At 37.2% G+C, this 13,413-nt stretch overlaps 1 protein-coding gene across 1 annotated transcript; it reads left to right on the top strand.

Moving 5' to 3' along the window:
- Positions 1-2: 2 nt before the first annotated feature.
- Positions 3-13,407, top strand: DAGLB (diacylglycerol lipase beta; the record flags this gene model as incomplete). Its single annotated transcript, XM_085300601.1, has 15 exons — positions 3-52; positions 677-828; positions 3,637-3,811; positions 4,392-4,653; positions 5,697-5,822; positions 6,730-6,857; positions 7,849-7,975; positions 8,369-8,452; positions 8,885-8,962; positions 9,370-9,450; positions 9,542-9,669; positions 10,226-10,294; positions 10,391-10,463; positions 11,378-11,631; positions 13,184-13,407. Coding segments are annotated over 15 exons (1,980 nt in total), but the record flags the coding sequence as incomplete, so codon positions are not given.
- Between the last annotated feature and the right edge of the window lie 6 nt (positions 13,408-13,413).

The following is a 13,413-nucleotide window of genomic DNA, read 5'->3' as shown; positions in this document are numbered from 1 at the left end:
GCGACGACTTCGTGCTCCCGGGAGCCTTCGAGCTCTTCGTCAGGGTGGTGTGGTAAGGCGCGGGCCGGGGGCCGTTGGCGCGGTGCCGCGCGAGCCCGGCCGTTACGGCGCGGCCGCTGGCTGCTCGCCCCGCGCTGCCGGGCTTCGCCGGCCGGGGCGGCGGGCTCGCCTCTCGGGGACAGGTCGCCCTCAGGGCCAGCCGCAAGCTTGCCCTGTTCATCCGGCGTTTTGTATCAGCGGGAGAGAAAAGCCCAGGTTTTTCCAGGTGATGTAACGGTCGTTACCTGCGGTTCCTGGCGTCACATGGCAAACGGCGTAATACTGCGGTGGGGTGTCTTCTGTGCACACCGCGCGGTCGCTCTCCAGTCGCGGGGAAGTGCTAACGCTGTGTCGTTATTAGAGCAAGCCGTATAATGGCACCTTTCCTTGGATCAGTCTAGGTTCTTTGGGACCCGTGGAAATAAGTAGCACCATGAAGGGCCTGTGTTCAGGCCGACTTTGTTGTCATTGCTACTATGTGTTCTTACAGTTGTTGAATTCTGACAAATTCGTTACTTATGAATTCCGTATTAATCTCCGTAGAACACTTTAATTAAGATAAAGGCTTTTTATCAAGGGATCGCTTTGCAGTGTATTTTTTTCCACCTGTAACTTTTGTTGTCCTATTTTCTTGTAGGTGGATTGGAATTCTTGTTCTTTACACAGTTCATAAAGGGCAATTTGACTGTACTGGAGGAGGCTTATTGCACAGCTACTTGCTTGTCCTCCTAATTCTCCTGGCTGCCATAATATGTGCATTATCTGCTATTGTGTGCATCAGTATGCGAGGTATATAGTTAAAGAGTACATAATATTCTRTATTTATATAGTAGAATTATATCGGATTTTTTAATATGGAGTTGACATTTAAAAAGCAAAAAACTTGCAAAAAGTTCAAGTGCTTTAGCAGTATTCAAGCTTAAGAATCTATCTATCACCAATCATTTGCTTTAATAGTATTAACTCTGTTAGGCAGGAGCAGAAAATGATAAGCAGAGACAGTAGTCTAATATGGCTGACAAAGACATGGTTATCACCATCAGAGCATCTTGAAAATTTCTGCCTCTACATCCACCATTTAATTATGACTTGGCATGAAACACTGTTTTTAAGGTCCCTGACAGGCTTTTAGGGGACTTTATCCAGATCTCTCTCTCATATGAAATTTCTTGCAAACTTTGCCTTTTGTACACAAGTTTAGCCCTATCTTACAAAAACTCATCAGCAGTAATGGGTTGCTTTGGAAAATAATGTGTAGGAAAACAATCCATATAAATGCCTTGAAGTAGAAGACTTAACAGAAGAAAGAATGCAACTAATGCCCTAATGTAACTTCTTGGCATTTGTAGAATTGCTTCATTTTGAGATAAAGAAATGATAGTTTTTTTTTTTTGTTATTACTGTTTTTTTTTTCTAGTGATGGATGTCTTTACCAAAGCACTGCTAAGAATATTAATCTAGAATATTTATGTCATTTTTGGAATAATAGATTAGTAAAATCCTCACAATTTCTAATATGTTGATTCTCACACACTGTAAATAGGAAAATATTTAAATTAATTAAATGGAAAGAAGCATAAAGAGTGCGTGAAGAGAAACTATGACAGAGCAGAGATGTGAAAGATAATCCTGAGCTCAAATCAAATGAATGGTTTTCATGCAGTTTCCAGAGGAACAAAAGGAAGAGCAGCGAAGTTAAGCAGTTTTTAATATCAGGTTTGTGGAGGTGAGAGATATAACTGTAAATAGCAAGAGGAAGAAGTTTTGCTCATTTTAAAAGTAGTTTATAAGGTCATAAGGCAGGAAGAATTCTGAGACTGAATTTCCAAGAAAACTAATAGTGAAGTGTCTTGGACTGTGGTTAGAACATGTAGTTTTTTGCTAGCAGTGGTTCTTGCGCCACCCCTTGCACCATACTGACATGGGCGTTCTGATGCCAATGATGAACTTGGATGAAGAATTCATCCGCTGGCTTGCAGTGCAGGAAAAGGAAAGTTTTCGTTTGGTTGGTTTGTTTTCACAGGAACATGGGAACAGCAATAAGCAGCTGTTGGGTCAAGGGCTTTTATAAGCAGCTTTGCCCCTGGATGTGAAGCACATCTGTACATTTGGAGAATAGTTTCCAAAGTTACTGGTTTTGTTCTGCAGCATTTTAAACCTTTACAGTTACGCTGCCTGCACGTAAGTACGCATACRCACACCACCACCTTCATTATTGTGTGACCAACAGACAGGTTTAAGGAGCTAAGCTGGCTATAAAAATACACATTTTTTTGTTGCCTAAGAGTGCTAAAAGAAAAAGGTTGTTAGTAAATCAACGATACAGAAAATACAGTAGATACTCTAATAAATGTTTTGTTTCTGGAAATAGCCCTACGTTTTTTTCCTCTTAAATAAAAAGTGCAAGTATCTTCAAAAATGTGAATGAATTAATTTATTATTTAGTGACTCGATGAATGAATAGAACTCATTGCATGTAGCCCTGGAAAACTGCATCTCTAAAATTGCAGTGTTCAGCTGATTGAACTATTATTTGCTTCATAATGTGTTCTGTATTAGTATGTGTTTTTTTTCACAATGCTCTTTTATTGGATGACAAGTTCTGCCTGTAATTCTTGGTAGCTAACTATTAACTCATGTAAAGCATTTAGAAGTGGGTAGGATGTCATTCAGCTCAATTTTGATGACTTTAGCAATGAACAAAACCAGCAATATTTCTAGTACTTTGAATCTATGTCATTTTTTTTTATTTTTACCACTTAGATGCAATTTTTTCATGTCCACAAAATCCTTTCTCTAGAATAGTTCTGTTTTTCAAAAAATTGAAACATATCTGACTTTAAAATGATCACATAGAGCAGGAGAGTGGATAATTCCCCAAACTGAAATAAAGATACCATAGTCATTCTCTACCTTCCCAGGAAATAAGCCATGTTAGGGATTAAACTCTGAGTTCAGAGGAATGATATAAATTGTTAATAGGTGGTCAGGCATACTAAATAGAAAAAATATATATTGTGGTATTATGGTAACTTATGGTAAAAAGTATGGTAACCAAAGGTTTTTTTAGATATAGCTCAATGGACTTGAAAAAAAGAAATCTGATGAGGTTTAACTTAATAGATAGGGCTATCTTGAAATCCTAGAATGAAATAATGGAAGTGAAAACAAAATGCTTTTGGTTTTGTTGAGGGAAGTGAAAAGCAAAATGCTTTTGGTTTTGTTGAAAGTAATAGATAGAAGCTGGCGGCAAAAGTTATTGGGAAATGTGGGTGAGGCAACTAAACACTCAGTTCACAGCTTTGGCTTATAGTGGGCACAGCACTATTGTCTCAAGTTCACTGCATGCTTTTTCTTACTAGAGAGTAATACTGGGAATTAGTGGCACAGATTGCAAGAATCATGGCTCTAAACCATTGTAATTTTTCTTTTCTCAGCTTCAGTGATAGCTTTCCTTAAAGTTTGAAAGAATTTATAATTTTGATTAAATTTTATATTTTCTGTAAAGCTGAAAAAGCTCATGTACCTTTGTAGGATTTTATGTACTTAGGATGCCTTTGTAAACAGCTCTTGTTTAAATTATTCCTGTAATTTCAGGAACAATTTCTAATCCAGGCCCAAGAAAATCTCTTCCCAAACTCCTTTATACACGCCTACTTCTCTATTTGCCTGAATTCATCTGGGCTGTTGTAGGAGCTATATGGGTGTCAGATAGCAGTGTGCACTGTGAGAAGACTGTGATGAATGTCGTATTTGGGACAGTTGTTGCAAGGTAATAGTAGTACACGTATTTTGTACGTATTCATTTAAGACTTTTTTTTGGCAGTTAAAGGCTTTGATATTTCTTTTAAATTATTTTGATTTCTCATAGAAGATTTTCATAGTGAATGGAGGAAAAACTTCTAAATCTATACAACTAGAATAAAKTGAAATCCTTCCCTAAACAAATTTGAGCTTCCTGCCTTGTAGATTACACACACAATAGGGTGAAGGATAAGAAGATGAAGAATAGGAAGGATAAGAAGGATAGATGGGCATGTAGAAAATGGGATAAGTATGGAGAGGCAAGTGAATAGATCACTGGCAAATCTGGGTTGCTATTTTTAAGGCACAGGGCTATGATTTTGAATTTGGTGCCTGATGTGGAATGAGCTGACAGTCTTGTTCTCATGCCTAGTGGGTTGAAAGCCCAGTAAAAAAGCATTCACCTTTATGACAATAACAGATGGTGTTCTTACAGAATTTCCTACCTAAGTTTGTTTTCTATCTGAGATCTATAGTTGCATTGTCTTGCATATTTCAGAAATATCTGGTTTCATGGCATTTTCCTCCYGCTTCCTTCTGTTTTGCAGCTGGATTATCATCATCTTCACCATCGTTGGAGTTATAATAGTCTTTGATCCACTTGGAGGGAAAAAAACGGTTTACCTCACTGATGGTGTAAATCGGAACCTGGAAAGCAGTCAGTCAGGGCAATTGCTATATAATGTGAAGAACACTGCTACCAGAGTCTGGGAAAAAAGAATCAGGTTACTGTGTTGTTGTATTGTTCAAGATGATGACCATCGAGTGGCTTTTACAAGTATTGCAGAGCTTTTCCGCGCCTACTTTTCAGTAAGATGGACATTTTTTTATGTGCTTTTCCATTTTTGAGTAACACTGAATTTCCAAGTGCTGTAACACATTTACATGTACATTTGTTCAGCAAGAGTTCACTGCTGCCTTGTGCTTTAAAATCAGGTTTTGAATGTGCAAATTTAATAGTTAAAGGTGGTTCCTTACACCACACTCCCTTTTAAAAAAAAAGTTTCCCCCCTTTCACAAGGGGGCTTTGAGAAAATGGCATTTCTTCTTAGGCAAGCATCAGGAGAATAAGGGTAAGTTTCTTTTTCTCAGTATGTGAAGATACAGAGGTTTTCCTTACTGACTGCGAATAGAGTCATACCAGTAGCAAAGAACATGCAGAAGTTGCTTTGGGGTAACAGCAGAAAACCTATACCTCACTGAAGGCTGTTCCATGTTGATTTAGCTCAAACTTACCTCAGCTACTGCTTGAGCCACCAAAGTTCTGTGTTGACACTGAGATCTGTTCATGATTTCAAAACTACTAGTTCATGTTTATTAAATGGTGTTTGTGCATGCTAATTTACAGCTTCTGCSTACTCAGTGGCTTGTAGGATAAAGGGAGTCAATCTTATGAGGTGATGGTTGTCCCAGATACTTGAGAAAAAGCCCTTCAGCCCTCTCATTTGTGAAATCCTTTTCAGTTGTTCTCTGTATTTAAGGAATAATAATAGCTATATAATATAGAGAACTTGAGCTTTTTACATGGTGGTGTAGAGCAATGATAAGCAGTGTCTAAATCATTATTTGCTATAGGACTGAGCAGGTCCATCAAAGAGTTTTTTTTTGTTAAGTGATGAAATTCATGTATGGAATTGTCGTCAGTCTTATTTGAAGAAAACATTCCATATGTACAAAAGGATGGTTTAGATAGTGATGTGACCTGTTTCTCTGATAAACATTTTCTTCTGAGTGACATGTATTTAAGTAAACTGAAAAAAATATTTCTAGAATTCCTTGTGCATTTTCTTGTGATACAGTCTTGCTGTGTTGGGTTGTGTGGGATTTTTAAGCACTCTCATTTCTTTTTATAGGACACTGATCTGGTGCCAAGTGATATAGCAGCTGGTTTGACTCTTCTCCATCAAGAGCAAGACAAAATGGAAAGTTGCCCAAAAGAACCTGAAGAAATCTTATGTTGTTCTCCATCATCTCCTGTGGTAAGATAGRATTGTTGTAGCCACTGGCGCATCTCCTCTAAGAGAGCATGTTGGATCTAAGTGAGGTGTAGTTCTTTGTACAAATGCCTTTTAGACAAAATTAAACACCATTATTATTCACAGTTTAAATTATAAATAAGTAAAGTAAAAACATGTTGACAGTATGCAGACAGAAGCATGCATCTCCTTTTGCATAAGTACAGCTTAAGAGTGAATGATTAGAAGTTGATGATGAATCCAAATTGACACAAATTTTGAAGAGGTTAAGAGCAGGATTTTTCAGTATTCTGAAAAAAATTAATGTTTGCTATAAATATCTGGACAAGGTAAGAAACAAAAATAGCAGCTTTTAATTGCTTGCAGATGAAGAGTTAACAGTTTGCTAATTGATCTTTACTAATTTCCTGTATTAGAACATCTTTTTTTTTTTAATTATTTTATCTTCTTTTGTTCTGTGTTTAACAAAAGTATGTAATTCTGCTTCATCCAGAGTATCTAGTAAATAAACGCATTTCTATGGAATTCCTTTTGTATCTAGCCAGTAAGAGGTTGTGCGAAAAAAGTTCCCAACAGAGAGATCTCCTACAGGCTCTTTAGCCATTCCTTTGACATCCCTAAGTAACTTATTTTTCAGTATTGAGCTTATCAGTGCGTATATATCAGAAAAAATAATGTAATGAGAGCTTTTCAGGATTCTTGAGTTCTGTTGCTATGTAAATAAACTTTTTTTTTTCCTGGAATATGACAGGCTATTTTTAGTGTATATTTAACCTTGAGGTTTTCTTCTTGGATAGGATTTATTTCAAGAAGCCTTAATTTTCAGTAGTTTGTGTTGAGGTTTTATTCTGGGGCTGCCTTACCATTTTTCTTCCTCTGTCTTTCCTCTTCTTTCCTTGTGTCCTCTCAGACTGATGATTTGGATATTGAACTGGAGAATGCTGCTCACTACATGCGGTTTGCTGCCGCTGCCTATGGCTGGCCCTACTACATATACACCAACCCATTTACTGCACTCTGTAAGCTCAATGGTGATTGGTAGGTTGGATCAAGATCTTAAAAATGTATAGCTTCCTTTTTCTTAAGAAATGTTATACACGTAAATTAGTTTCAATAGCCACATTTTTGTTTCATTAAATTATGTCACTCATGAGAGTACATGAGCTTGACATGAGTTGTCTTCCATGAACTCAGCAGAAACAGAATTTCAAGGCCTCTCCCCACCCTCAGAGACAGATTAGCTTTTGTCTTTTAAGAAAAGTTTGCAAATGAGATAAAGAAGGTGCTTGACCTTCATTCAGTCTGAACCAATAAAATTCATTCAGCAAAATGCCAAGAATTGGAATTAAATCAARCACAGTTTAAAATTAGGCTTTTGGGGGAAACTGTTGACAGTACTATATCTTAAAGAAATTGGAAAATGTTTTGTGTTGCTCCAGCCTCCATTTTCTTTGCTTTTCCTCATCCAACTTCCCCAACCTTCAGAGTCAACATTCACTCAAAAAGAAATTTTTACAGTCAATATTGAAATATACATAAATCTGCCTAAGTTTACCATATATATAAGTGACCACTCAAGTCTGTGATTATAACCGTGATTATTTCTAAATTAGTAACCTACTCAAATATTAACGACTTGGAAAAACTGAAATTTCACATAATATAGTGGATAAACATTAGATAAGCTTGCCATACAGAATTTAAACTTCCTTTTTGCTTGTTTGTATTTTCTATCATTGGCTTGTAGTCTTAATAATTTTTTCTTTATTGCTTGTTTGCTCTATGATAGTCCTGTAGCAATGGCGTATTTGCCAGTCCTTGAACTGAAAACATACGGCGTATTCCTCAGACAAAATCATGTTTGAGGGCAGAGGTGACATCTTTTATCAGATTACTAGTATGATTCCAAAAAATCAGATGAACTTTTGACTCCTGGCAGAAATCCTTCTGCAGATTTAACTGAGTTTKATTCCTGAAAGGAAACTTAAAAATTTTGAACATGAAAGTTTTTCTCTTCTGTGTTTGTTAGTTGCGGAAATAGACCAACAGATTCTGATATAACTGGCAGTGATCGTCATAACTTTCACTTTGGATCCATCCTAAAAATAACAGGACTGCAGTACAGAGACTTCATTCATATCAGTTTTCATAACAAGGTAAACAATGTGAACAGGCATTCAGCAAAAAAACATAGTTATTAATTCAGTGAAAGCAAGGGGTGAAGATTCTAGTTTGCATCTACCGTTTACAAGTAGAAGATGCAAAAGAAAAAAAGAAAAAAAACATCTCCTGAAACATACATTCTTCGGTTCTGTGGTGTTTTTTTTTTTTTTTTTAATCTAAAGAAACAGTCACAAAGCTATTGACAAAGATCTGTCTCAGTATTGCAATGAGAGCACTTAAYCACAAGCTGAGGAAGTAAGTCAGATTATTTTCATATTTTCATAATCAATAAATAGACCTCAGTAAGAAAGCTTTCAGAAGGTGAGAACAAATGTTTACTTTTACAAAAACCTAATATCTGTACTGAATACTTTTTTTCCCTCCAGATCTATGAGATTCCATTTTTTGTTGCTTTGGATCACAAAAAAGAAGCTATTGTGGTTGCAGTAAGAGGAACCTTGTCTTTCGAGGTATCATCCATCTGATGTATATAGCTGGCTCTATAGAAATGGGTGAACTCCTAGTATCGAGAGGAAGCTGTATTAYGTTGTAAAACAACTCATGGGTATGAGTCCTCTAGGCTTAAGTAGTATGCTTCTGTGTCTTTGGATGGATAGTATTTGCTGTGCCACTGGAAGAAACTGCTGAAAGAAGGGGAGTAACYGATTTCTGTTTTGCTGTGAGGGGAGGTGCATTTATAGTGTGTGTTTGCAGCTTGGCGGGAGCTGCAGAAAACAGAATTGATTGCTTATTATGGTTGTTTTACGGTGGGTCATATTTTGTTGCTAAAAAACTTAGAAGTCTGATTGATGATGTCTCTATGACAATGTTAAGAAGTATAGTGGGACCCATGAGTTATGAAGGCCTGCAGAGAGGTCTGATAAAGTCTGTCTTGTTTACAGGACATTCTCACTGATCTGTCAGCAGATTGTGAAGACTTAACACTGGAGGATGTTCTAGAAAACGGCTTTGTACATAAGGTGTGTGCAGTCCGTAGCGCTTGGAATTTATCTTTGCAGTAAGAAAACTGATTTAACATCCAGGGTCTTTCAGTTATACAGGAAGAGTATTTTTGCAAGATGGATTACACAAAATATTCCAGTTGGCTTGATTGTTGCATCAAATACTGCCTCTGACACTGCAAAGTGGAAGCTGTAATCCTGCTGTCTGACTCCATGTCTTTATTTAAAGTATTCCAAAAGAATTTTAGCAGTTATATACAATACCACTTGGTTATACCTAGACCTCTGACAGGAGCAGGTTAAAAGAGAATATCATTTCTGCAAAAAGAAGTTGTTCTGTGGTAGCAYTGTATTTAAAGTACACATGCATCACACTTCAGGTTAGATACTAACCTTGTTTTCTAACTGAACATGCTGTTTTCTAGGGAATAACTCAAGCTGCGAATTACATCTATCAAAAGATAATAAATGATGGAATTTTAAACCAGGCTTTCACAATTGCTCCAGTAAGCTACCTTCAAAATTATTTATTTTGCCAGAAAAATTATCCAGAGGCTTTTTGGTGTCTATGTTTCAGTCTTTTCTTTCTGTCTTCAGGAATATAAACTTGTGATAGTTGGTCACAGTTTAGGTGGTGGAACAGCTTCCATACTGGCCATCATGCTCAGGAACTCTTTCCCAACATTAAAATGCTATGCCTTTTCTCCTCCAGGAGGGCTTTTAAGGTAAATATGATAGTTCTGTTRTTTGGTTCCATGTCGAAGATGAAAAAATCTTATAGTTGACAAATACATCAGAGATAGTTTGGCAGTTGTTTTGTGGTAAGCCTGTTCCCTTATTTCCTTTTTTACACAAAACAAATTAATGTTATGCCKTATCCATAATGACTGTAGAGTTTGGCTTTTTAGCTGGCTCAGATATTTTTAGGCTATGTTTATAAGTTCTCCACTAAAATTGGATTTGCTCCATCTTGAGTTACAATCAAGTTCCACAGGAAATATTGAATAATGGAATATTTTTAGTGAGTTCTGCTGTATAATATAATTACAGTTTCAAATAAATGTTACAGTCACCTGACTAGTCTGCTTTGACCTGTTTGACATCTGTATGTGCAAGAGACCATTAAAATCTGCAATGAAATTACCCTGTCCTCTGTAGCAAGTTGCTCTGAAAGCCTACTAAATGACTGAAAACAAATTTTTATGATTGCTAACCTTCTATAAAAATATAACTTAAGATGTGCATATATTKTAGTGTGTCTAAAGTGTGTCTTTTTTTAAGCAAATCACTTGCAGATTACACTAAGCACTTCATTGTTTCAATTATTGTCGGAAAGGACCTTGTTGCAAGGTGAGAGGAAAATATTTTTTAATTGTTTTTTCAGAGATAAGTTAAATAGATTGCAGAGATAGGAGGCTTTTCTTTATTTTATTTGTGTTTAAACAGGCTAAGTATGCCCAACATGGAAGATTTAAAGAGGAGAATAGTGAGAATCGTGGCAAACTGTAACAGACCTAAGGTAACTAAATGCAGTGAATGGTTAATAGTGGAATTGTCAGCTGGATTAAGCACAGGTTTAGTGAAATGACAATTGGCATGTGTATTTTTGCTTTTAATGAAGAGAATTAGAGTTGTTCTGGAACACAAGTGTTTTTAATTCAGTGACATTGGTATTAGTCTCTTACCCTATAAGCTGTCTTGCTGGAAATGAAGATCCAAARAGACTGGAAGATACTTGTGCACAGCATCCAAGAACTGAAATGCTCTGTTTGCTAGTTTTGCTGTTAAACTATTCAAAAAAATAAAATCAAAAAACCAAAACAGTTGAAATGGTGAAAGATCAGTAGGATTACTTATTTTCATTAATAATCATTTAGTATCTGTAAGTAAACTAATTAGTGGTTTTATTTGAATTTAACCTTTAGTATTCATTTAAAAAGCAAATGTCTCAGCTTTGTTGTTGAATTGCTTACCTCTTCTTTTTACTGTTAGTGAGAAGCACCATTCTGAAAAGTGCTAGAACAATGCGTTGTCAGGCAAAATGTTACTGAAGTTACAGAGAAGTGGTTTAAAGATTTAAAACTGCTGTCTCCTGAATACCTGAAGCTGCAAATCTGCTGTACCAAGACTTCCATGTAGTCCCAGGATCAGCAGCCCTATAGTGGGAACTGGTGACATTGTAAATACAGAATTAGGTGATTGACAATTAAAAGTTAGTGATTTTTTTTCGCTAGCCTTACTGATGGCTTGGGTTAGATATTGGTAAGATATGTTACTGTGGGAAAAGGTGAAATGGGGGGGCATCTGCTACAGTCATTTTTCATTTTTAATTGTAGTTTCAGATGGTGTGAGTGCAAGCATACAACTAGAATAAATGACTTGAGTTGAAGAGATGCCAAGTTTTAATTTGCCTGTTTTTCTTTCTGAATTCAGTACCAGATTCTACTGCGTGGGTGTTGGTATGAAGTATTTGGAGGAGATCCAGATAATTTCCCAACTGAGCTGGATGGTAGAAACCAAGATGACCTAACCCAGCCTCTTTTAGCAGAAGAGAGTTTAATGGTTCATCGGTCACCTTCATACAACGCCCTCGAGGATGAATCACGCTTAAATTCACCACCTCAGTATCCTCATCTGTATCTTCCTGGAAAGATTATCCATATTGTAGAAGAATGCAGCTCTAAGAGGTATGTGAAAATAATGAATAACATTGTCCTGTTTTCCTAAAATCTACTTCAAGTCCCTTCTCACTTTCAAAAGTACCTGTTTCCAATTCTGCTTGTCATCTGTGTCTCCTATCTCATCTTTTGGTTCTTGCACATCAGGCATCTTCTCTCTGGCTTTGCTCTGTGGCCTCCCTGCTTCTTTATGCGTCATTTCAAGTCCTTGAAAACTGCTTCGGTATATGTGTGTAATCATTTATTTGCCGTATGCTGCATGTGTTAATATGGTAWCATTGAACAGTACACTGCTAAGTTCAGGTTTAGCATGCTGCAGTTCCTGTATGTGATCTTGCAGTTTTAGATCCCACTAGTAGTGGGGTGATAATGAAACACTTGTTTACTCGGTAGTCATAAGCATACCAGCGATGATAAAGATAGATAGGCAAAATTTTGCTTATACTTGCTGAGCCAGAGTGGAGAGGTCCAGTTATCCCAATATCCAGCTTAACTATGCAGGTTGAAGTCTCTTGTCCTTTTCTTGCTTCTATTTAGTGGAAGCAAGACGATTGAGACAAAGAGAACAGAAAAGCTGAAACTACTGGAAGGATRTGGGTGGGTTTGTGTTATTTTGTTACGTTTTTTTTTTTTAACAAAATGATCTGAAACTGCTCACAGGCTAGACAGGTACTTCCCTATGATAACCTTTCTCATTTCTTTCTGAAACAAGAATAAAAGCATCTGGAACTTAMAGAAGCCCAGATGTGAATGACAGATGCTCTTATTTCAGCTACAAAGAGGGTAGAAAAGAGCTAGATGATAAATCCATTTTTTTTCCTCTCTTTTAGCAGACTGATAATTACTTTGTTTAAGCTTCACTTCATCCTTTTAATACTTAAATAGTTTTYAAAATTAGGTACTTCTAATACCAGAAAACCACCAGATTTTCTTGATCGATGTGCTTACATATTAACAGCCTACTCTTCATTTACTCCTAAGCAGAGCAGTTAATCTTATTTTTTTTCTTACTTACAGTATAACATAGGATCCCCCCATCAYTTACTATGTTCTGTAAAATAAAATCCTAACTACATAGTTTCTGCAGCATTAAATCTTTTTTTTTTTTTCCTGCTGACTCTGAAAAAGTTTTAATTGCTCCTGTGGAAAGGGTCAGACACCTCCAGGTTGTAGAGCCCCATAGGAAAGCCATTCCAGRCTTGACACTGAGCATCATAGAATCATAGAATCGGTAGGGGTGGAAGGGACCTCTGGAGATCATCYAGTCCAACCTCCCCACTCAGCAGTGTCACCTAGAGCATGTTAGACAGGGCTGCATCCAGGTGGGCCTTGAAGACCGCCGGAGAAGGAGACTCCACAACCTCTCTGGGCGACCTGTTCCAGTGCTCGGCCACTCTCACAGTGACGAAATTCCCCCTCACGGTCACGCAGAGCTTCCTGTGCTTCAGTTTCTGCCCATTGCCTCTTGTCCTGTCACACGGGACAAATGGAAAGAGTTTGTCCCCGTCCCCTTAATCAGTTGAGACAGTCTGAAAGTTYTTGTGCTGTTTGTCTGTTTTAGGTTTTGCTCTTCAGATATTAAATACACTGCAAGCTGGTCAAAAGAGACAGTCTTCAGCAGCATTTTAATAAGTCCCAAGATGATAACAGACCACATGCCAGATGTTGTGCTCAAAGCTCTGAACAGTTTGGCTCAGGAACATGGCGCTTGTATTTCTTGTCAAACACGGGACTTTAACACCAACATAGTATAACCATAATGTAAGAAAGATGAGCAGCTGTGTGTGTGTG

The sequence above is a fragment of the Rhea americana genome, unplaced genomic scaffold (genome assembly GCF_003343005.1).
Source record: "Rhea americana isolate MKP2758 unplaced genomic scaffold, rheAme1 scaffold_10, whole genome shotgun sequence".
Taxonomy (NCBI): domain Eukaryota; kingdom Metazoa; phylum Chordata; class Aves; order Rheiformes; family Rheidae; genus Rhea; species Rhea americana.
Note: the sequence above shows the minus strand (reverse complement) of the source record. Positions and strands in the feature narration are given on the sequence as shown.